At 43.5% G+C, this 25,182-nt stretch overlaps 2 protein-coding genes across 2 annotated transcripts in view; one reads left to right on the forward strand and one right to left on the reverse strand.

The window, feature by feature from the left end:
• brsk2a (BR serine/threonine kinase 2a) overlaps nt 1-13,571 on the forward strand; it is a 168,780-nt gene extending 155,209 nt beyond the window's left edge. Inside the window, exons 13-19 of the mRNA XM_070830140.1 lie at nt 3,116-3,176; nt 4,666-5,443; nt 5,621-5,669; nt 6,804-6,927; nt 8,114-8,294; nt 9,857-9,946; nt 13,351-13,571. Coding sequence (XP_070686241.1) covers nt 3,116-3,176; nt 4,666-5,443; nt 5,621-5,669; nt 6,804-6,927; nt 8,114-8,294; nt 9,857-9,946; nt 13,351-13,571 — 1,504 coding nt within the window. The remainder of the gene's footprint in view (nt 1-3,115; nt 3,177-4,665; nt 5,444-5,620; nt 5,670-6,803; nt 6,928-8,113; nt 8,295-9,856; nt 9,947-13,350) is intronic.
• A 3,027-nt stretch (nt 13,572-16,598) lies between these two features.
• The window catches only part of abtb2b (ankyrin repeat and BTB (POZ) domain containing 2b), a 43,252-nt gene continuing 34,668 nt past the window's right edge, over nt 16,599-25,182 (reverse strand). Inside the window, exons 4-17 of the mRNA XM_070830132.1 lie at nt 23,641-23,793; nt 23,040-23,205; nt 22,794-22,883; nt 22,499-22,600; nt 22,201-22,297; nt 21,230-21,365; nt 20,459-20,736; nt 20,189-20,367; nt 19,971-20,076; nt 19,260-19,362; nt 19,057-19,144; nt 18,881-18,949; nt 17,979-18,092; nt 16,599-17,664 (exon numbers count right to left, since the gene is read on the reverse strand). Of these exons, the coding sequence (XP_070686233.1) occupies nt 17,431-17,664; nt 17,979-18,092; nt 18,881-18,949; nt 19,057-19,144; nt 19,260-19,362; nt 19,971-20,076; nt 20,189-20,367; nt 20,459-20,736; nt 21,230-21,365; nt 22,201-22,297; nt 22,499-22,600; nt 22,794-22,883; nt 23,040-23,205; nt 23,641-23,793 (1,915 nt within the window). The 3' untranslated portion in view covers nt 16,599-17,430. The remainder of the gene's footprint in view (nt 17,665-17,978; nt 18,093-18,880; nt 18,950-19,056; nt 19,145-19,259; nt 19,363-19,970; nt 20,077-20,188; nt 20,368-20,458; nt 20,737-21,229; nt 21,366-22,200; nt 22,298-22,498; nt 22,601-22,793; nt 22,884-23,039; nt 23,206-23,640; nt 23,794-25,182) is intronic.

Here is a 25,182-nt window from a genome sequence, read left to right on the forward strand (position 1 = left end):
AATTTAAACAGTGTGTTGATTTCTGCGAATATCTACTCCACATAGAGGAACTCCACTGGCAGGACAAAGTCAATATACAGGGAGGAGAGTGAGAGAAAAACACGAACTTTCTCTGCTTGCTGTAAATCACACGAGCAGAGCAGCAGCATTGTGTTTTGGCTGTGGTAGTGTTATTTGTTCACCGTTTGACTCCTGGCACCATCCATTTCATTATGCTTCACTTTCGTTTTATTTCAGTCCATGCCCTCATCCCAGAACCTCTTGTACTTGTTCCATCCCCCACAGCCCAACATTAGACCCCCACGGGTGCTTTGGATGGGTCTCTGACACAGCGCCGGTGGTCACACACTGAGCACATGAGCCCTGTTCCAAAGTAGGCTCATGGAAAATGTTAGCTTGAGGACTAATGGATAATAGAAAGACTGGAACCGGTAGCCCCACACATGCACGGGTGCAAGACAGTACAAACACTCTAAAGGGTTACTTCACCCAATTGTACACACAAAAAACCCCCCAACATTTTCACATTCACCTCCAGTGGGTTCTGCCAGTGCAGTTAGTTTTGGATTTATTTGTGCAGGTGAGATGTACCTTTATGAGATTGTCTGTGATGCTCACTAGTGGTGATAAAAGTTGCGGTGCCACAATAGTACCGGTAATACTCTATCACAAGTAAATCCCACTAGTGATTAAGTATTTAAAGTATTTGTAAGCATACTCATCATGCAGATATTTTATGTTTTATTCATGTTAATGATGTAGCTGGTGGAGGTAGAGCTAATGTTAACTGCTTTAGATTGTTTAGACAGTTTATCACAGGTTTAGTATGTAAAATATTAAATCTAAAACTAACCAGTAATTGTGAAATAAATGTTGTAGAGGGAGAAGTGCAATATTTCCCTCTTGAGATTAGAAGTAAAAAAGTAACTTAAAATGGAAATACTTAATTACAATACTTTCATACTTTCAATGTCACGGTTACTATTAAAACTACTTGCTACCGACAAAGTAGCCCCTTTGAAAACTGTGTTCTGTGGCTCATCCAGAATATTATGCTGCATAGAATCTATTGTTTCTGGAATCTGAAGTTGCTTTTTAAATGCTGTGAGCAGCACAATGGATTTCAGCTCACCTCAATTGTTTTTCTAGGTTGGAGGCAGAAATGTACCTCTCAAAACTTGGACAAATAAAAGCCAAACTTTCTGTACAGAAGTTTTTTTTTTGTTATTAGAGTGAACTGACCCTTTAAGAGGTCTTAGCTTGGCCTCAGCATCTCCTCTCCCACTGATAGAATGGCGTCGTTGTTTATGATCGTGTATGCTGTCCACTATGCATAAAGCACTCGTCAGCAATAATTCGTCGTCGCTCCAAAGCAGGGGTGAGCCTCTGACGGCCCATTACTGTACAGCATAACCATCTGTAACATTAGCTTTATAGACCTGCCGGTCCAACACTAGCAGATGCAGAGTGCCCCTAACAATATGCTCATAATGGCCCGAGGACGCTGTGTTTTGGCCGTGTGTAGATGAAGTGCAATCGGCTGTGCGTGCACAGGCGCCGCCGTGAGCAAATGTGGGCACGTCTCAGTGGACTGAAGGACTTAAATGTAAATGATAGCAACTGTCTGGTCAGCTGCTCTCTAAAACAAGAAATCTTAGCCAACGTGGTCTCAACATCGCCTACTCATGTGTGCATAAGTGTGTGCAATAAATACACTCGCAGAAAGGGCAGTGAGCGAATTACAAAAATAGCCTGAGAGTGGGTGTTTCTATATTTTATTCTCTCTCATGGAAGCTGTTAGTGGTGCTTCTCCTCAGTCCTGTTTGCTTGTCTGTGCCTCTCAGGACAAAGATTCCTGTTCAAGTATCAGTTCTTTCTTCAGGCAATTGTAAATTAAAAGGGGGCGGATGACTGAAACCAAATAAGTGCTTCTACCTTTAGAAGATTGATTCATACAGATTTAGCTTCAGGCTTGTTATGAGAGCACCAGAATCATTTATATGGCTACTAGCTGTAACCGTGTACACAGTTTTGTGTCCATGTATGGATGCCCCTGTGGTCCCGTGGGACTGCTCCAGCATCAGGAATGAACATCAGTCTTCATTACTCCATCCCCTCCCTCCCTACCGTCCTTCCTTCTTCCATGCCTCCCTCATTCCTCCACCACTCCTTAACTCGCCTCATTCTCTGCTCGCATTTGCCGTAAGGTCTTCCTCTACAAGTTGGAAAAAAAAAACACTTGTAGTGTTTGTCTCTTCAGCTTTTCAAAGAGACAAAGGATCTGTAGGCTCGGTCACATGTTCAAAAATGCATCAATGCTGAAACGGAAGAGAGAAAGGGAGGGAGAGAAGAAAAGGAGGGGGGGGGTATTATTAGATTGAATGACAAAAAGGAACAGTGTTGTGACAGTGAGCAGCTGGTGTTTCCGAGTGTTGACAGGCTCTGTTTTTGTGTGTGTGTGTGTGTGTGTGTGTGTGTGTGTGTGTGTGTGCGCTTGATGGAGACAGATTGTCCTGTGATTGTTCATTTCTGAGCGGGGCGCTGCTCATAGGGGTTATTGACGGCATCTGCGGGAGGAAAAAAAAACATGACAAATGGCACTCAACCAAATGTCCCACTTCATTTCCCCCCTCAAGATATTTTCCACTGATCCTGTATAAAGGCCTAAAAGTCAACACGTTTGGTTTATTAGCAAACTATATCCAGTGCAGAAAGCCAATTTGAATACTAATCTGCTAAAACTAGAAAATAGATTTGCAGGAGAGGCTGCGGTCAAATCGGCGTGTTGAAACTGAAGTTTGAGCTTAATTGGTTTGAGACTAATTGCTGGGAGTCAATGCTGGTAATGTTTGCCGTCAAGTCAATGCTGTTACTGTGTTGTAGTGCTTTTACCCTCTTTGTGTGAATAGGTGTTGTGTTTACAAAGGGCTTGATAGCAACTGCTCTGCTTAGTACGATGGTAACATGCTGTGGTGCTTTAACTGTGTGCAACATGTAACCTCTCACACATGCTCTCACATCCACCTGTGCTTTCTGAAATATGGAGCAGGTACACATGTTGATCCCACAAATTACCTCTGCCCTTTGTGTGTGTTCTTGCGTGTTTGTGCCACAGGTCGCGGTCTATTAGTGGTGCCTCCTCCGGCCTCTCCACCAGCCCCCTCAGCAGCCCACGGGTAAGTCATGACCCACTGCACACACACACACACACACACACACTCTCACACTCACAACTCTTGACCCAGTTCTCAGGTATCTAGTTGTTTGCCTTCAGGGATAATGGCCATCCAACTATTGCTGATCCTATCTTATTGGTGTCATCTTATTGCTGTCTACGTCCGCTAGAGAAAATAAAGACAGTCGCTACAGCTACGTCGCCGAGGCCTCTGACCTTTAACAAAGCACACGCACTATGAAAGCAATAATACGGTATCTTGTGATGCATGCAATATTGTGCTACTGTTTCACTTTATTATTAGTCTGAGATATAGTATATTTCCCTACTCCTTCAGATCTACCTTTACATTTTCAGGAAGCAGGGATCATCTATGATAAGCTCTTCATATCCGGCGTTAGATCAAACTTAATGTGCATCACTGTGTCCACATAGTTGGATCTTGCTGTTACCTCCAAGTAAAACATACCGATGAACCTACACGGGAGACATGACAGCACAGCAAACTTTCTCCTCCCCCTAAAGCCTCTTGTCTCTCCATCCTTTACACTTATTATCCCTCTCTCTGTTTTCTGCGGCCTGAGCTCTGTGGAAATCCAGCTCAGGGAATGCTTCAGAAAATCCCGCTTTTCTTGCTCAGAGCTGGAGAGCTTGTAGTAAACTTTTCCAGCTGACTAACCTGAGAAGGCTCAGGATTAGCCAGGATCCTAAGAGGAGCTCCTCGCGCCACACAGGTTCTTTCGGGCTGATCTGAAAGGGAAATTGATTTCTCAGACCTACCCAAAGCCCGGATTGTGCTCTCAGCAAGAGGCTCCGTATGTGGTTATTTTCTCAGATTTGTGTCAGGAAAAAGGGGAGGCGTCCAAGGGAAATAGTTTATCAGTGCACCATTGAGGCTACAATCTCATCATTACCAATGAAACAGATCAATAAACCTGACTGGAAACTGGAATTTTTACAGCAGTGATTCCATAATGGTGTTCCTCCTGTTACTGAGACAGCCCCAAATTGTCCGCTCAGTTGGCTTTATGCCTGTCTCTGCCAGCAGAGTCCTGTATGTTTTATTCAAGTGACGTCCATCTTTTTTATGTGTTTCTTTTGGCCTTTTGTAAATGTTGTGCATTGCTTGCCATTTTTGTAGTTCCCCATCTCAATTTTGTTTTGCTTCCTTTTGACACAAGTCACTGAATGCTCTAACTGCATGTTTCTTTTCTTTTCTTTTCTTTTCTGTCTTTCTGTTTTTGCAATGCCTCCATCTCTCCTGTGTATGTACACATCTCACCTGCCTCTATATTCTTTGGCTGCCTCTACTTCTGGCTGTGTGGTTGTTTGATCTGCAACCCTTTTTTCTCGCTTTTTCTATGTGTTTGTGTGCCTGCATGTGTTCCCATGTGTTGTTTTTTTTTTTTCGTTTTCCTCTCCTCCTCCACCTGCTCTGGCTCTTGGCTGGTTTGTGTTGCGTGTCCACACGCTGTGTCAACTAACTCCAGCCTGTCAGAAAGTTCTGTGTACCCCCTCACTCTCCAGACTTGTTGCAGTCCCCCACCACTAGCCCCTGCCCATCCCCTGAGCCAGTCCCCAATCGCACAGGCCCCCGAATCTCCACCCCCAACTCGCTTGCTCCAAATAGTGAGGCGCTGCCGTCAGCACTCAACAAGACGCAGACACTCCCCGCCAAGCCCAAAGTTGTCCCCAAGCCCCTCCAAGCCACGCGATCCAACCCGCTTCCTGAATCCTCCCCAGATCCAGCATCTGCAGCCAAATCAGAGCCCTCCTCTCCCTGCCAGCTCACACCGCAGCCACCCTCGGCCTCTGTGCCCCCCACCCCTACTTCTCCGTCCTCCCCGTGCTCCCCCTTTTCCCCATCCCTTATCTCCAGTCCCTCCATTCCAAACAGCCCCCAGGTGCGGCGTTCCCATATTGCCGCCAACCCCCAGCTCTCTGTGCCCTTTAGCCCAGTGGTGCCCCTGTCGCCCATCCGGCTGCACCACTTTCACCCGGTGGCACCGACGCCTTCTACATTCACTGACCACCCGCCCAAATCTATCCCGCTCATACAGGTTACCCCTCACCCCTCCCCCCGAGGCAGTCCCCTCCCCACCCCAAAGGGCACCCCGGTGCACACTCCCAAGGACAGCCCGGCTGGGACCCCCACCCCGACGCCGCCCCCCAGCCCTTCCATCGGAGGCATGCCTTGGAGGACGCGCCTCAACTCCATCAAGAACAGCTTCCTGGGCTCACCACGCTTCCACCGCAGGAAACTCCAAGGTACTAACATCAGACTTCAGGTTTTTATCGTACTAAACTAAATGACTAAAAAACGAACTAAAACTAAATGATCTTATAATTGTGCTAATACATCGTCCCTCCTAAAATCTTACTGTGCGTGATGTACTTTCTCTGAGCCTCCCACCTTTTGTCTGACTGTTGAGCCTGCTTCCACAGTTCCCACACAAGAGGAGATGTCCAGCCTCACACCAGAGTCTTCCCCAGAGTGAGTAGATGCTGTACTTTTTGAAGCCACCACTACTATCATAACTATGCATAACCTGTCAGCCCCTCAGTCATTGGCACGAACAGGCTCTCTCTTGATAGCGTGTTTTTTTTGGAAAGTGCTACGTCCATGAATGTTTGATTTTTGCCTGCTGAGTTCCCTGTAATGACCTGAGGTCTGGTCTGGGATGGAGAAGCAGTACCGTAGCAGAAGGTAGTGAGTTGGTTATGAGGGAGGGAAGGTAGCCTTGTGTGATGTGCCTGAGCTCCCAGGGGCCTGATAACTCAAGGTTGGCCTACATATGCCTGTTTGGTTGGCTGTCTTTCTGGATTGGCCATCTCCATTTGGCTGGAAAGAACATCGTGGCTGGAAGGAGTTGGCTGGAAAAGACCTTCTCTTAGCTGGACCGGGCTTGTTCACAGGCATACACAGTCACTCATACATATAGTGTCTCTGCAGACACTATATATATATGTTAGTCTGTATTCATATTTAAAAAGTAGTACTTTCAAATAGTTATGTATTTTGTTGTATTTAAGGGGGAAGTTGGGGAGTTTTTCTCTCTTTGTTGAAGTGTGAATCTTGCAAACCCATCAACATTTTCAAGAATATCATGAAATATTAATATGCCAGAAAACAGGAGTCCATATGGCTTATTAGTGGGTGCAGGTACACCTGGGCTGAGGCCAGTAGTGAATTCATCTACCTCTGCCCCTTCTGGACCCACAGTTCTGTTCACAGAGAGGCTCAATTTATCCCTCTCTCTCTCTCTCTCTCTCTCTCTCTCTCTCTCTCTCTCTCTCTCTCTCTCTCACTCCCTCTCTCTTTCACATACATACATACATACATTTACACATGCCCAGTTGCACACAGGGTGAAATGTAAGACAACCTTTTCCCCTGCACAATTTTCGCTAATTTCCCTCAAGGTATCCTCCATTTACTCCTTTCCATTTCCCCAGAGTTGAAAAGAGAGAGAGAGAGGAAAGGATGGATAGAAATAGCTCGCTGGATGGATGGGTTGGTAAAACAAGGAAGCAAAAATGGACAAACGCTGTCTAGCAGGTGTGTACGGTATTAAACAGTTTAAACGTACAACTGTTTAACTGTGCTTTCCTCTTCTCTTTCCCCACAGACTTGCCAAAAAATCCTGGTTTGGTAACTTCATCAACCTGGAGAAAGAGGAGCAGATCTTCATCGTCATCAAGGACAAGCCTCTCAGCTCCATCAAGGCAGACATCGTTCAAGCCTTTCTCTCGGTGCACACTCCATTCCTTACTTAAATGTTTGTTTTTCCCCTGCCTCCACTGCCCCTTCTCCTATCTAATCCCTGCTCCTCGTGCCTCTACTACTCTCTATATATCTGGATATGTGTGCCTGCAGCAGTACTACCTCTGCATCTGCTGTCTGATGCAGGAAGTTGTCTTTTCTAACAGCAGTGGTGATTGGCTATGCTACCAGGCAGCCCCTCTCTATGCGTTTGCTAACATGCTGCTGATTTATGTAGCAATTCAGTAAATTTCTTGTGCTCAGCGCTTCTATTTTTCTCTCTGACTGCAGACTCACTTGAGGTCAATAGAAAATCAACAGAGAGCATTGATCATTAGCATATAGATGCTTAGCCCTCGATACCGTGTATTGAGTGTGCGCGTGTGTGTGTTCATTTAAATGTGTAGTGCGAGAAATTGAGAAATAGTGAAGATTGTATTTGCATGTGTGGTGTGTTTGTAATAGTGTTTATGTACAAGTACATGCAGGGATGCAGGCAACATCAGGGTTTCTCAGTGAGTGCGGCAGAATCTGTATCAACAAACACTCAGCAGTGGTAGTTGATATTCAGTGTACATAATTGAACAGAACCCATCTTCACCCCAGTTAGATTTAACAAAGTCTAAGTAAATGCAAACTCTGCCAGTGCAGGTCAATGTCAAATCTGTTTCCCCATCCCCGGACATTGCTATTTTCTCCTCTGGGTTATGCTCGCTGGTATTCCAGACAGGAGATTGGCACCTGAATCAGTGGAATTATACCTCTCGGCACACTCACATTAATGGAATGTCAAACCCTCTCCAGCACCATAGTGAAACGTGACTATTTCAGAGCTCACCTGTTCATTGGGCATACAAATTCATTTTAGGTGGCAGAGTGCAATGTTGTTGGATGACTCAAGATTACATTAGCTTAAGTCTCCCTGGCATGCATGGCTACTCCCTGAGGCATTAATCTCCTTAGAGTTTCAACTGTGGCTCGGCAGTATGTGGAGGGTATTTTAATGAGGGTTTATTCACCTTGTCATTTGCGAGGTGTGGGAGAAAAATTAAACATCAGTGCTCGCTATGTATAATCCCATTACTCGCCTCTTTTTACGACCAAGTTTCATTCCTATCTCTGCCCCTTTGTCCATTTTTCCTTTACTGACTCTATTCCCTCTCCTCCCCCTCCCAGATCCCCAGCCTGAGCCACAGTGTGATCTCTCAGACCAGTTTCCGAGCAGAGTACAAGTCCACAGCGGGCCCTACAGTCTTCCAGAAGCCAGTCAAATTCCAGGTGGATATCACCTACACGGAGAGCACGGCTGCCACCAAGGAGAATGGCATCTACTCTGTCACCTTCACCCTGCTCTCAGGTCAGAACACTGCCGGCACACACCAAGTCACAAACAAACCATCCACTCAATTTTTTTCACTTCACACCTGCTTAGCCTGCATGCAATGGCCAAGAGACAGGATGTACACTGAAACAGTATCCCCTGTGTAAAAAAAAAAAAAAATTCTATTAGTGGTATTTAAATCCAAGAAAGGCACACGAAGAATGAGATGTTCAATTATCACTGGGCAAATATAACATTATCCTCAGTCAAATATAAAGTTATTGTAGCTAACATTAGCATTTTAACATGAGAAAAGTGTGGGACAATGGAGGATTTAGATGTCAGTCAGCTAATGTGCTGTTAAAGATTGATTTTGTGTTCATCAATGAAGTAACCATTTTTATCGTGAATGGGAAGAAGTTAGAAATACTGGAAAATCTGTTTTTTTAATTTCTCTATTTCATGCGTACCCTTTAAAGCCACTATTAGGTAACTAACAACTGAAGAGAAGTTTATGTTTTCTGTTTTATTACTGAGGATAACAATCTGTGTCGCATGCTTTTATAGGTCTAAAATAAATGCTAGCACCTGAATTTATGTAACATCATCCAGGTTGTATGTTTGTAGGTCATTAAGTATGTCTGTTACACCGAGCATACTATGATAGAGCATATCTAGCTGTTTTTTACCTGACAAAAGCATTAAGTTAATGCTGGTTAAAATCTTGAGCAGAGAAACAACTGTTTCAAACAGGCAAAATAAAACAAGAGGCAAATGAACATAGTATTACGTAATCTTGAAGATCTGGTCTTCCATCTAATCAGGCTCACAGAGGTCCTTGAAAATCCAAGCTCATAAGTCACTTTTAGAAGTGTGGGAAGGTATTCCTCACACTTCGAGTGGGATTCCGTCACACTTCAAACTAATAACATTAAACTATGTTTGTATCCAGCCAACAAATAAACCAGAAGTGCTGTTTTCAGAGGTGGGTGTTTTCAAAGTTGCTGCCAAAAAGAATGGCTGCCTAAGGATTTTCAAAGTTCTTGCAATCCTGAATACTTGATAAGATTTTCCCCAAACCTCCCTGAGCGTAACAAGATGAGGTCTGGCTCTGCAAGATTACATGCAGCACTATGCAATCATGCGTGTTTGCTTAGTCTTGCAGAAGCACATGCATGCTCTCTTTCACTCTCAGGCACATACACACAGTCACACACCCCAAAAACACACACACACGCACGCACACAAAAGTAGGGGGGTACATTTGAGCAGAATGGGGAGTGATAGTGGCTGTTTTGAACTTGGTCCTTTTTCCATGTCACTGACTATATACTGTGTACAACAGGTACACAGCTGGAGCTTACTGTAGCACTCCACTCTGGCCTCCATTTATCATTTCAGACGTTGGGCAGCTTTTCCAGCTCATATTTCACACTGTGCACTTGTGTATATGTGGTTTTCCTCACTTTCACTTTTGTTTCCTCTTTGTTATTCCATCTGCAAATTTCCTACACACTCTGCTGTCTGTCTGTCTACTGCAACCTGTTGTGGTGCACCTGAAAGCCAATGCTGTGTGTTTTTGTTTTGCCTGTGCTCAGGACCCAGCCGGCGCTTTAAGCGAGTAGTGGAGACAATTCAGAGCCAGTTGTTAAGCACACATGACCAGCCTGGAGTCCAGCAGCTGTCTGGTGAGTAAGAACTCCTCTTTTCAAATTAAAAACAAAATCAAAGTCTTTTCCAAAACCTCCTCACCCTTAACCCCACCGTCTCATCCGCCCCATCCCACCCCACACCCCCCTGACAAAGCACTCTCACCGCTAAAAGCAAAGCTAAAATCCTGCCCTCCACTTCCCCCCGTGCTTGAAATCCCTGAGCCACTCTCCGCTTCTCGAAAAAAAACGGCTTCCTTTGCATGCCCACGCCTCACTGCCATGAAAGGGTGGGAGTTACTCTCAAGCACCGACTGCGGGTCAAATGTTGCCTCGTGGCCCCGGCAGTGAAGATTAGAGTAGAGGTAGGGTGAGCTGATTTGCATTCTGTTACTCCTACGTCCGAGACTGATTGTCGGAGCTTGTCACCATGGCAACACCACTGCACCTCAACGCACTCCCACAATGCACTGCATCACACAACCATACCACACCTGACAAGCGTGCTCTCTCTCTCTCTCTCTCTCTCTCTGGGTGCTTGTACAATAGGACCCCCTCCAACCTTTTTCCTCCTCCGAGGGCACAGACTAGATACAGAAACCTCTGATGGGCAACCTTAATTACCACCTCAGCGTTCACCTGTGAACTTCGTGGCGTTATTAAGACCCCCTCTCTTCTCCCATCTTCTCATTAGTCCTAAGGGTGATGCTGAGTCCCTGGACGTGTCTAAGCCTGTTCATTCCCCACAGCGGCTGCATCCTACTCGCTCAACGCACAGTCTGGATGATGAAAATAGAAATAAGAGAGAAATAGGGATCCGTCTCCTCCCCTTCTTTTCTTAGCATGTCCTTCCTTGTGAATCACTGCTCTGTTTGTGTGCGTCTCAGTCACCATCCTCTTGACAACAGCTCCGCCCGCTGGTCAGATAGGGAAACACCACCGGCCTGAAACGCACAGTTTTTATCTGGAGGATTTCTCTGGATGTCCGTTTCAGCCCGTCTCTGAATCACACTTTTGCTGTCAGTATGTTTGTGTCTTTCTTTATCCTTTTTTTACACCCATTTCCAATTCCATGTCTGACGCGGGTAGCCATTATATAGCTTGGTGCTATATTCTGTTACTATACTAGATACAAGTATCAGCTGTGTCTGTATCGAGTTTATGCAATATTAACCTCACTGGCACTCAGAAATGAACAGCAGCCATCACAGCTGCTGTGATATTTAGCAGTCTGTTATCATTGCTGTGCCTCAGTAAATTTACCAATTACTTCCGAACTTTCATATGAGCTAATTAACAGGCGGAGGTGTGGGAAGAGTAAAATTAGAATAAATTACATTGGATTGGGTTTAAATGACTGCTGTGGGTGATGACACCGCGCTGTGTATTATATGAGAACTACTTAAAGCAAACATATTACAGTGTTCTCCTCTGAACCCTCCATCACAGCTGATGCAGTCAGCACCACTGCCAGTTGTTTTTGACCAAGGTCAGCCTTAATTAATTTTATGTCTTTACACTATCTGAGTTCCTCACACTGTAATAGGAATCTCAAAACTGGTCAGTGTGTGCTTGGCAGTAACCGAAAGCATTGTTAAACTCAATTTCCTCCACCGCCTCCTTCTTTTGACCTCCTAACACACCTTTAGTGCAACCTGACCACAGGGCCTTTGAAAAAGCCTGTAATTAAGAATAGAAATGGCTTTGCATACCAATGTGAGTCAAACAAAAGGCTTCATCAAGTCTTGGTCATTATGTCCCCTTAATCACCATTAACAGCAGCGTACCTGGGAGCCCAGCTTAGGAAGACAATAGAGGGGCGGAAGAACAAAAGGACTATAGAGGAACTTAGCGAGCATACTTTAGGACTACAGGGGAGAACCATTCATTTAGAGGGTGGTATCTCTGTTTTATTGAACACTGCAGACATCATTAATTTTCATGCATTTACTGTCACTGAAAATTTGCGGGTCTCCAAAACACTGCAGGCAGTCTTCACGTAGGCAGTGTGTGCATATTGTCGAACTGAGTTTTGGACGTGAGCGTTTTTTTTTTCAGCACAAACCTCAACAGCAACAGCAATTCCACTTGAAAACAGCTTTTTATTAAGTGCAGACACACTCCACACTCTCCAGTCCAGTGTGTGTGTGTGTGTGTGTGTGTGTGTTTGTGTTTTGTCATCTGTGCAGCACCCCTGCCTATTCTTACTGCTGTTGTCACTGTTCATTTGTCGGCCCACAGGACTCTGTTGCGAAAATGGTTCCTCGGCCAAGTATTCAGAAACAGAAGCGTGTTTTACGGACAGTTCCCAGAGATGTGCTGCGTGTGCACCATTAACACAAAGAACATTGACTCTTTATTTGCTCCATTTCTCTTATTTGGTGTCCTTACCACTCCACCTGCCTGCAGCGAGACCATTATGGCCCTGCAGAAAGAGTGAGCGTGTTTAACTGGAGATCATTTGCATGCATACTGTCAGACACACACACACACACACACACATTGTAAGAGTGCTGATAGCAGTTTGGGTGAAATAAACTTATTTAACTTATTTAATATGTATACCAGTCAAGACTGCATTTGTGACTTAAATGCAGTTCATTGCAGTGTTGACTCTGCCGTGGTGAGATCACCTGAGTTGGCCCTTTTTGTACTTCAAAGCGCTGGCACAATGATGATGCAGCCTCCAGGTGTGTTTGATGTCTTTGGCCATAGCCAACTGAAGTGTAAAACTCTGAACTCAAGTGTAGAAATGTGTTGATCAAAGGTTGTCTCTTTGCTCCAGGCAGACTTAAGTCCAAACATTACTGTGTTAGATGCGCCTCTCTTTGTAGCCCAGAGACAGACAGCCTGATTTATCCGCGCTTTGCCAAAGTTCAAGTTGCCCTTCAGTGCTGTAACGACGTCTGCAAAAACTCCACAAATAATTACACGTGGCGAAAGGAGAGGAGACAGCGATCCTTAATCATCCTTCAAGGGCAACTTTTTCTTGAACCTCCAAGCTTTCTCATTGTCCTCCTTCCATCATCACGGCCAAACCTGCTCAGATGACACGCTTACTCTATTCTATAAACATCACACAGTTTCTATGTTAACGTGGCTTGCTGTGACACCAGTCTACAGAGGAAAGCCTTCAGTCAGGCCCACTATTTGCTTTAATTTCAAATTTGAGATTGAATGGCTATTTGTGTGTTTTCATTGGTTGTGCTGTGACATGTGCATGGTTTATGGGCGCTCACACATTACATAGTCCGGACATGGCTGCCGCAGCAGTTCCCATTCTGGCTGTCTGTCCTCCTCCTCCTCCTCCTCGCCTCTGCTTGCTCTGCCTTACCTGTAGCCGTGTCTCTATCCTGTGAACCCCACTGTTCATTAGTTTGTTTGTTCTCTTTCTCCTCTCTTTCCCCTTTTTTGTCCTCTTGTCTTCCCGTCTGTGTACCTAGGCAGCCCATTGAGTAACTTCTTTGACGTAATAAAACAACTTTTTTCAGACGAGAAGAACGGACAGGTGCCCTACCCCTCTGGCACGCCCTCCAAGCACTGCCCCTCGCCCATGCACGTCCGGAGGCACGAGCCAGAAAATAATGACACCAAATGCCCCGCTGCGGGCCGAGACAGAGCCAAGTTGTCGCTGGCGTCTGTGGGGACACAGGAGGAGTCTTAGAGCGAGACGCTGTGTAGTCGAGCCAGTGCTAAAACCCATCCCAGTATCACTCTAAGCCAGTGGCACAGAGGGAATATTCTCTCTGTACATAGCTATATGTACAAAATCATTTATGGACGTTTTTTTGTATAAAATGACTTTATATAGATAGAAATATATTGAGAGAATCAAAGTGATATTTTACAAAAAGCAAACTGCACCTACATACAAACACGCACTCCTGTCCCTCCACTCCCTTTTTCATTACCTCTCAGTGTCCACCGTCATCATCCACCTCTCTACCCCAAGCATCTAATCTACCTGTGGCCCTTGCTCTGTTTTTTTGCTCCCTTGCTGCTAACCTGTGATGACCTGACTTGTTTCTGATACCAGGAATTATCCAGAAAACCTATTAAGTTCCTCCTCCTGCTCCCCGCTCCGTTCGCCCTCCCTCGACCACCCCTCCACCCCCCCGAGCGCGCCGAGAGAGACGGACATTTGTTGACGGAGGACTGCTTTTAGAGGTGCGCCGAGAGGGTGGGGGGTTACCATGGAAACAGACCCGTCATGCAGACTTCTACCTTCATCTCCCTCTGTGCCCCTTCTCCACCTCTGGCCGCCATCATTAGAAGTAGATGAAAATACCTTTAGTGTTCCCCATCTGAGAAACACACAGACACACACACACACACACACACACACACACACACACGTGCACAAGTAATCCACACACATCCCAATGAAACAAGAACGCACACTCCCCTCGCCAAGCGGCCCCTTTCCTCTCTTCGAGCACAAGGAGCGTTCATCAATTGGAAACGAGCATTTTACACAAAACATGTACATGCATACATGCACAGGTCCAGTATGCACAGAAAACTCTGGGATGTATTAACATGAACAACAACAACAAAAACAAAAAAGAAACACTGACTGATTCAGAGGAGGAGAGAAGGGGGAGGAGTTTTGTGGAAAGCCCAAACAGCCGACGCGGATGCTTGCTGGATTGTATTTCTTTGCTTTTTAATGTACTTTCTTTGTGAAGAACTGGGTTTAAAAAACTAACTGACTTTATTAGACTTAACACTATTGCTGCAAATGGACTGGAATTGTGATTTCAGAGAGGAGCTGGGTGTGAGCAGAACAGGGCAGGGGGGCAGTGGGGGAGATGATATGATAGTAAAGGGTTGGGGGGAGGGACGCGGGTGGGTTTGTGGGTATTTAAAATGAATGATCTATTCTGTTGTACAGACTCATTTCTTATGTAAAAAAAATGAAATGTCTAGTTGTGACACTATGTTTAGATATCATAGGGTCAGGTTGGTAAACCTGCACCTGCCACATAACTGTTATTTTAATTTCTTCTGTGTATTTTTGTTATATGATCACTTTTGTCTTTGTTTGATTGACCTAATAATGATCCAAACATTCCTGTTTGTGTTATCTGCAGCACTTTGTCTTTGGTTTTCCATTTGTACCTCTCTCTTAGTCTCACATACCAGCAGTAGGAGTAGAGGAACAAAAAAATGCTGACGTGATAAATGCAATCGTGGATATTTTTGTATTTCTGTCCTTATTTATTCACGTTTGTTCATCTCACTGTTTGATTTCCTAATTTATTATAACTTGGCTATTTATATGAACAAAGCTGTTAGGTCAGTTGAATGTTATTTATTACCCTCTTGTGTGTTCGTAAATGGGGCAACATTTGAAGAAAAAATGAACTTTTTTTTTTTCCTTATGTTTTGGTCTAAATTTAACAGAATTCTGTGAACATCGACAGGTCACAAATCCTCTTTTTCCTGACTGAAGAGGGAAAGAGAACTTGTGGGAACTCTTGGAAAAAATTATTTACCAGTAATTTAAGAATGTAGACTTAGCCTCTTTTTGGAGAGGGAATATGCTCTTCTATTGATATTTGTCAGTTTCATATTATTGTGCTTGTAGGCCAGGCCTGAGGAGAAGGACACCACAGATCCCAATCTACTTCTTCTCTTTGTAAATAGACAGACAAACCGTGGGGGTTGATTGTCTTTCTCAACCATGCTGGGGATTCCTGCTCTATGCTTTTAGCTTGTATTGCTGTGTGCATGTCAAACATGAGCTTTTCTTTGCATGGCTTTAGTGTTCATGTTCCATGCCAAACTCACTCCTTCTCTCAGCCTTCATCGATTCTCTCTCCACAAAATTACCTTTTAACGTTTTAACTTCCCCCTCTGTCCCTTACTTTCCGCCCTCTCTGCTTTTATTTCTGGCCTTTTTTTTTTTTTATTTTATTTTATTTTTTTAATTGTTCCCTCGCTCCTGCTGATCTTTGCCCTCCTCCTCCTCTTATCTTGTGCACAAGGTTTTTGAACGATGCTTCCTTTACTCTGTACCTCTCTCTGGAAGGCTCGGAGGTGTGGGCTCTCTCTACCTGTTGGTGGAAGAGGCACAGTGAGGGGATATCAGTACACAAACACAAAGCAATACCCTATTGTTCACCCTCCTTTCTGTTTTCTACAATGGGAAGCTAGCAGCACCAAGGACATCCAATGATTCTGAGGCCCAGCGTGGTCTTCTGACAGAGCAGGAACAAAACTGACTGATGTAATCCCCATATAAAATAACTGTGAGCATCTTCAGTGCTGAAACAAATAAACTCATTAAGTTATGGTGTGTTTGTGTTCCTTCTTTGTGCCTGTACATATGTGGGTAAGTGTGGACCTAAAGTAGATGCTGATAATGTTTTAAAACTGCCATATGGTCAGGGTTTCCTCAGTGCTAAAATGTATTGTGTTACAAAGTGAAGATTTATGTAGAGTAATTATCATCATGCCTCTCTGTATAGTTTAAATTTGCTTGCTTCGACTTCCCAGCATTTCCTCTAAGAATTTATTTCATTTTTCGATTGCACATGTAATGACTTTCATGTTGTAGATTTGTGCATTTGCAAGTCTGAGTGTTCCTGGATTTCAGGTAAGTCTATACAGACCCACACAAACAGATGGCAATGAAATGTTTGGAATAACTTGTACCAATAAAAATGTCAAGGTTTGTTTACCAGGTTTATTACAATATTCAGCATTAAAACAGACTTTATGTAGTCCAAATCCCATGTTGGATTCTGCTGCTGTACCTGTGTAGAAGCATTAAACCTCAGCATACATAAGCTTAATTAACTGTTAGAGTGTACCTGGCAAAACAACAGTTACGCAAAAGCACAAATAATATTAATAATTTGGTTGGAATAAAAAAGAAAACAAAATAAAAAGGGAACATCCAGATAAATACTCTCACATCTTTTTTTCTCATTAAATAGAAAATGTCCATCCCACTCTCCAGTAAGTGTTGTGTTTCTGTGGTCATAGTTATTAAAAATAAAAACATACAGTTACATAAAAAGCACATTTGTTAATCCAAATCTTACATCACTGATGGAGGCATCAAGTGTACTTCCTTCCTCCCAAACTGCATTGTTAGTTTGAATGGGATAAAGCCAAAAGTCCAGCATGGCTGTCTACGTAGTTTCAGTCAGAACCAGGAGGCTGCTGCTGATCCCAATCCTCCAGGGCATTTATTTACTCTGCCAGCTTCGTCCATTAGAGGGCAGCAGTGTTTCATAATTTAGAGTTCCCACCTGTTGCATCCATCTGTTGCTTCTCCATTTAAGCTTCCCGAGCTTTGGAGAAAAAACATCACATTGTCCAATTTTCTTCTTCCTACACATGATGTACACCGCAAGTGATGTCAAGACAGAGTACCTGGCACAAAATATGAAACAGAGCGAAGTCTAACTGCTGCCAAATCCTTTATCAGTCGTAAGATGAAACTTCTGCTCCAACTGCCACGCTCTTCCACTAATCTCTGTCTTCTCTCCTCAGCAGCTGTCCTGTTGTCCTCAGACTCGGGAGGTGATGTACAGAGAGCGTAGTCGTTGAGCCAGGGTGGCCTCCAGCTCCTCCAGAGGCGAGTCTCCCCAGCTGTGAACCAGCGTAGAAGTGGAGCTGTTCCCTTGCCGGGCCCCGGGGGGTCCCAACAGCAGGCTCCTGAAGCCCTCCCTCTCTAGTAGAGCGGGCATCTGCTGCAAGAAGTAACCTTCACAGAATGAGCTCAGCTCCACTGAACCATGGGCCTGGGAAAAAGAGAGGACTAATTAATGGTCATATACTTTTGTCACTTTAAAAGTAGAAGTAGATTAAATGAGCCAAGAAAAGCTACTTTCCAGTGTAGAATTTTCTCAGGAAACATGATGTTAAATGTAAAATTGTGCAGTAAATTAGAATCCTCTCACTTATTATACAGAAGAAATTCATTTTGTAATCATACAAGATCTTCTCATTTATGAGAAGATGCTATGTATTATGCTATGTAATGAGGCCTGTTTGCATAGTTGACAAAACAGTAAAATATGATCCAGGCTTGTCAGTGTGTGTGTGTGTGTGTTACCTTGGCTGTCTTGTAGATGCTGACTGCATTATCCAGGCTGATATATTGAGAGCAGATGAGTTCACAGTGTCTTTGTAGCACCGCAAGCTGGAACTGACTCGCAGCTGACAACAACTGCAGCAGGAAACATGAGAAAATGTTTACACTGGAGAAATACTATCACATAAAGAAAGCCAAAGCTTGGATACAGCAGTAAAAGTATAAGTTATGCTTATTTTGCTGACTGGCTTAATTGTTGAGACATAGAGAGGTAGGTAGGTAAAGGATGCAATTATCTGTGAAACATTTTCTGCATTGAATGGCTTTTATCCACTTTGACTCATAGTAAATAGTGTTGCTGTGCACACAAGCAGTTTTACAGTACAATAGAGCGTGTGAATGGATTGTTATTGTGGTGTGTTCACTTTTGTTTTTAGTTCTAAACAGGGTTCAACTGGGAATTTGTGTGATTAAACTGAACATTTCTTTAAAACCCTTTAAATAGTGAATACTACACTGTAGGAAACACAATGGGATGCAATGGGTGCATGTTGACAGGCACAGCTGGGCAGGAAGTTTCTGTTTGTTGTGTGCATGGTCTACATTCATTCGACACACTTAGCTACGCCAGCAACCTTCCCAACGTTTTCAGAAGTTTTTATCTAATTATAATATTTTGCTGAAGCAAGAAAATCTTGTCCATTGTGCATAGGCCTGCTGTCCACATTGTTGGACAAATCATATTTTGCTTCTTATTTTTATTTTTTTATGCTTTTGAAACATTGTTGTAAACCTTTCATGCCAATAAAGACAACTGAATTTGAATTGAACTGAATTGTGAACAGAGGTGTAACTGATGAGATGTGATCATATTATCTTATGTATGTGGAAACTATAACCTGTAACTATTTAATGATTCTCACCTCCAGCAAGTCAGGGACATTAGTTTTCAGTGACTCTGTTCCTCCACAGTACAGGTATGACATCATTATCTGCAGAGAGGCCAAAGGTCTTATTTAGGAGCTAGTCACCACAGTACAGTCACGCTGAGATAAAGAAATTATTATTTTTTTTAATATCAGGAAATAAAGAGTATTACCTGGAAAATGCTGTACTTGATGTCACTGATCTCGATCTCTTTGTTGGGGCCTCCATCTGGTCCAGGGGATGCCAGCAGAGACTTGAATCTAATAGAACACAAATATCTTTCTCATAACCTTTTTTTTTTTTTTTTTTAAATGGCCACTGTCTTTAAGCAAGTTAATGTATCTTTCTGTTCAACGTGAACCTGTCTGCTCTCACCTGTCAGAAGCTGTGATCAGCAGGACTCTGTGGCCGTAGAACGGTTTCCTCTCTACCACAAACGTCACATCTGACATCTCCTGGTTGTTCAGAAAATGGGGATCTGTAGGAAAAGATAGCATCAAACTCCATTTAGGCTTTTAGAGACAATGATGCCACTCTGAGCCACATTCATACCGGCACATGTTAAAGAAGCTAGAGCTTTGTTCAGACGGTGCCTTGTGATTGTGTCTATATCCTCACACCTGGCATCAGTATGCATCCCAACAGTGTCTCGAGCTAAACATTTGTGATAAGATTTTGGCCTTTTTACTCGCACAGTATTGTATCTCTGAAAAACTATTTTACTTCTGCAGAGAAGAGGATTGCCTGGGCTGTTTAATATTTACCTCAGACACAGACTTGCCTTGTCCAGTTTTCAATTCTAAGAAATTGCTGCTTGTATTTGTCTTATGTGACAGTAAACTGACTTTTTGCCTTTGTGTTCTGGAATATTGTCGGACAAACAAGCAATTTAATAGCATCACCCTGGGCTTCAGGAAATTGTGATGGGTAGAGATTGTTAAATATTTTGTGATATTTTATAGATCAAATAACTGATCGAGTAATCAAGGAAATAATTGGCGGATTAGTCGATAATGAAAGTAATCCAAAAATGTCAGCATGAAGCCATCATAGTCGTCCTCTCTAAACAGGATAATATTTCCTTACCCAACTGTGCAGAAAGAGATGCTTTAATCTCGGGGACGGCTGGAAGAGGTGCTGGGCCAAAACAGTGACTAAAAATAGCAGCCAACTGCTGTATAATGGCATCATTCTGGAGGGAAAGAACAGGGAGGGGGTGTTTTATCACACTACTAAACACATGTCTTGCTGATAACATGAAAAGGATGACAAGCAGACACATTGAGGTTTGCGTTTGACGTTACCTTGGTTGTACGTAAGATATTGAACATCAGGGGCAGGCCTATGGAGACCAACTCCTCGCAGTAGTCCTCCTCTCTGATCGTGGTGAACTCTCTGAGGAGTGACAGGGTGACCCCTGCCCTGGACTGCTGCTGGGCACAACGCAGAGATTCCAGCCACACATGCAGTTTCCACGGTACACCTACATTAAAAGAAAGAAAAAAACGTTTAGTTTTCAAAGTAAGCACAATTTGAAAAGTAAGCAAATCCTCTTCTTAACATCAGATAGGTACCCAGCGCTCGCAGCTCCATGGTGACATCCAGGTAGCCATGTTCAGCGCTGTAGTAGCTGGCCTCCTGCAGAGCCTTCATCCTGGCTTTGCAGAGCCTTGCTATGCCCACCTCTGGCAGGGCCCCAGGGCCAGAGGAAGGGGTGGGGAGGGGGGACAGAGAGAGGAAAGGGCAGATTCCTGCCTCCTCACCCTCCACCCCCTCAGCTAAGATCTCCTCCAGAGACAGGACATCCTCTTTGACTTGCTGGGGCTGAGTCAGTAGCTTTCTCAGCACGTTCCTGAATAGATAAATGGGAGGAAGAAGGAAGAAGGGGAGGGGGGGAGGACAAGGAAGGAAGAAAAACAGAAAGAAATCATGAAAACATTAATATATGTTCAAAGCGCAACACATAAATCCATTTCTGTGACCCCGTACCCTTGTCCCCGATTACATAATCTGTCACCGTCACCGTGGAATGTGAAGTGTTGAGTCTACATTGCTTTCACACATACACACAGTGAACAGGTGGAGAGGTTCACGCTACCAGTTGGTGTTTGGAGACAGATGGATTCTGAATAGAAGGAATTTGCTTTTTATACTTTCAAGATCTTCCATTTCAGCGCATGGAAGGGATGAAGGTCAAGTATGATAGAGTGCTGATGAAGTAAACGTTATTTCTGTGTTACTTTCTTCTCTGCGGTTAAGATGCCAAAAGCAGGCGGTTTGTCAGAGCCTTCCAGCAGCATCTGTGGACAAAACGCTGTTTTCAGGTCAGACTGAGGGACACATACCTGTGTCCGTGTGCGGCAGCATGACTGAAGCAGTTCATGTCTTCATAGAGGGATGACGTGAGGGCATTTCCATCGTGGGTCTTTGATAGGGGGTCTGCACCCCGTGCCAGAAGCAAACTCACCATCTCATAGTTCCCTGTGAAGCACATAAACATTAAAATCTACACTGATACAGATCCTAAACACATAATCTCTTCTCCTTGTCTTGTTTTGTTTTTACACTGGTTCAGTCTACTAAGCATTTTTTAATTGTTAACCTTTTGCTCCACAACTGTTAACGTTTCTTATGGTTTTATTGCTTATTTTAGAATTTATTAGGCCATTTATACTCTAGATGTCTTCTTACTTGCTGTATTACACTTAAATGCTGGACAGTTTAATTTTACTACAGGGGTAAAAGGGGTGAATCATACTTTATTTTGCATTTTCAAACAAGCAAACACATTCACATTAGGCACTGTTTACAGACTGCCATTGCTGCTATGTGGAACATGTGTCTCTTTTACTACAGCTATGTGTGGCTTTGAGATGATCCCACAGAGGAATGCTGCCCAGCGACTTCTAAACAACCACAGGCAGAACTCCGCTGCTTTCACTATGCCTTCATTTACCCTCTCATTTCCTCATTCCTCCAACTGATGTGTCATTCACAACTCAATCCTGTGCTTCTCTTGGTGGCCTTTTGGAAAATGAACGCATTACTGTATCGGTGACTGATGATTATGACCGTTATTATTAGTTGGTTAGCTGAAAGTTACTACAGCGGCTTTAATTCATTCTTCTCTTCGTTTGCTTGACCCTTCTACAGACTTCCTGCCTGTATAATTTAGTAGTAAGTAGTAATTTAGCGACCATAAATTAGATCCAAACACAGACCTTCTGTAGGTCGGACAACACTCTAGCATCAGCTGTGCCGGTACTGTGTGAGTGTATGTGTGTTTTTGTGTGTGTGCGCACGTGTGTTTGCCCACCTGCTGCTGAAGCCAGCTGCAATGGAGTGTCTGCTGTACTTTCCTGCCCATTGCGGACTGCCGCCCCCTCCACATTGGCCCCTGCATCCAACAGGAGCTGGAGATAAACACCACATCTGTTATTCTATGAAATGTTTTACATTGTTTGACATCCTGTAACTCATTTATGGTCTGACCTCTGACCATTTATCACTTTACTTTATACTATACTTTTTTATCACTATACTTTTGAAAATATCACCACCACAGTTAGCTTTAATTATTTTGGTAATTACATGTGTGTGTAAGTGTTTCTAACCTGCACTACGGAGATGTGTCCATGCAGCACAGCGAATGTGAGCGCTGCCCATTGACGACTATCAGGATGCACAGAGGGGTGCTTCGGGGAGCATGGTGGAACCTGGCAACAGAGGACAAATCAGTGTGATCAGTATCATACTCTCCAGAAATCACTTAAGAAATAACATATTACATTCACTACAGTTGTCAATTGTAGATGTTTTAAAGCTGACGCATCCCATATGGGTAAATGTAGAAGTTTACATAATGTGCAACGTTTAGATAAATATTTCCATATGTTGAAGCATGTTTACCGCCACGTCAAGGTTGGCTCCGGCATCGATCAACATCTGGACTAAGGCCTCATCTCCAGCTGCGCAGGCATACATCAGAGGGGTCATCCCCTGAGAGATGAACAGAAAGGAATGGACACATGAAAGAGGAGAAACAAATGCCTAAACTGCCACTTAAAGAACAAAATGCAGACACATTTACATATACACACATGTATGTCTATATATACATACACACACACACACAAATAGACAGATGTTCAGTACCTGGTCGTCCATGCTGTTGACCCCATCTGGCCCCAGCAGGTCGATGGCTTGGCCAATGAGATCTGTGCGTCCACAGTTGAGCATCCGAAAACCCAAATCTAGATGGAACTTGTCTGTGGCAGCTTTGGAGTCCAGACGCTTGAAGGAGCTGAAGCAACATTCAGGCCTGATGGAGACATAGGAAGAAAGAAAGATTATTATAATAAATGATCAGCTCGCCTTCAATATATGAGAGGTTTATTTTAAACTGTGCATTTTGTGAGGAGGTTAATGAGTTACACTGCGGTCAGTGAGCAGTCATTAATCTGCTACATACAGTGTGTAATTATTTGGTAGTGAGAAGCAATTAAATTGCGAGCCTATAGTGCACGGGTTAAAGGAAACGCACATATGGACACACACAACACAACCTAAGCAATCATGTTTTGTTTCTTTTCAACTAATTAGAATGACTTCATAAACACACATAGTTGACACGACACTCGAGAACTAAAAACTAAATTTAGATATTGTCAAAAGGCATTGATGTGGCTTAGTTGCTACATTTCTAAAAGTCAGCAGGACAGCCCCAGTGAGTGTATGTGTGTGTCATCTCATTTACTTCAGCTGTCTTGGTTCACAGTCCAGTCCTGGAAGGAGTAGCCTGGCGGTCTGCCTGACATCATCACTGTCCACCAACAGACTCTTGCGATGCTCAGCATGAACTATGGCCACTCGCATCCACTCCATCAGAGGGGGCAGCAACAGGAATGGCCTGTGAAAAGAAAAGACAAATAATTCCACTCCTGCCCATCTATATGCTGCTTTGTACAACACAGATCTATATAAGCCAAACAAGGAAACATTTGTATTCAACAGTAATATAGGTACAACTTCTGGTAAATCAGTTCTCATAAGACACACCTATCTTAGTACTGAGGGGAAGATTTCTTCACTGGTGATTCAGTCATGTTAAGAGGGAGCTCATAAACTGTCTTAAACCAGATGACTTATGTATGTCTGGCAGTACTTCCCCTCACCCTGACCAATGCAGGATGAGTCACACTTAAGCCCAGACACACATAAACAAAGCACAGAGCACCTCAACTCGACTAATCACACATATTTGCCAGGTTTTACACACCATATACAGTTGGTTTCCCCCTTTAAAGTCATCATACATTCAAGCACACGTGTAATACAAGCATACATGTAATATATATATGACAAATCTGTCATATATATCATATGTGGGTTGCCAGATTGTGAAGTTAAACTTCAGCTTTCTTTGTCTGTAAGATGTGATGGGAGACAAGGACAGAACTGTGACTTCATTTGTGGATTGGTTTGACAAACAAAATACTGCAGTGGCTTCTGAATAATCAGCCTATTTTTAAACCAGCTGTAGCAGAATAAACTACCTAAGGGTGCTGAATAAGGGTGCAGCACCCTGGCATTGTTATAGATGGTTTCTGTGATCTCAACAGTAAAAAAAAAAAACAGCACAAGGAAAAGAGAACCAAGTGAAACTGAAAAGGTTTAAAATAGAAATGATAGACCTGAGCCTGAGGGAACAAGACAAAATGACATTAATTGTGGAGAAGTGGTGGAGCAAACATCAGTGGAAGGATAAAAGACAGCAGAACATTTGGTCTGTTATGGAGTTTGTGAACGTGGCATTCTGAAAGTCATCTGGATTATCTGATTACTCTCTTTCTTCATTGTCTTTCTCTCACAACTAATCTTCTAAAACTCTTTAGAAACCACTGATGATGTGGCTGTTCGCAAGATCACGTCTGGCTAGTTATCTGGTATTAATCCCTTCTTGCACATGCCTTTCTCTCACCATATGTGAATTGAATGTGCCTGTGAACAATGACACTTTATTGTTAGAGTTACTATTGTTTGCTTTTGATCCTTTGGCGCTTCAGTCAGAGTGTGCTAATGATTGTTTGAACACTGCCTCCGTGCTATCACAAGTTACTAGACAGCCTCTCTCCTGCTGTGATGTTATTCTTAGCAGTGGCTTCACCTTTGTTCCTGAAGAGATGCAAACACTCCAGTGCGTATAATGAATACAGATGGAATCAAAAGCATGAGTAGTATACAAGGATGTAGATCTGTAGTGTGCATTCTATAGGGATTGTAGTTACTGTTAATGAGC

Source organism: Pempheris klunzingeri, chromosome 5 (assembly GCF_042242105.1).
Source record: "Pempheris klunzingeri isolate RE-2024b chromosome 5, fPemKlu1.hap1, whole genome shotgun sequence".
Taxonomy (NCBI): Eukaryota; Metazoa; Chordata; class Actinopteri; order Acropomatiformes; family Pempheridae; genus Pempheris; species Pempheris klunzingeri.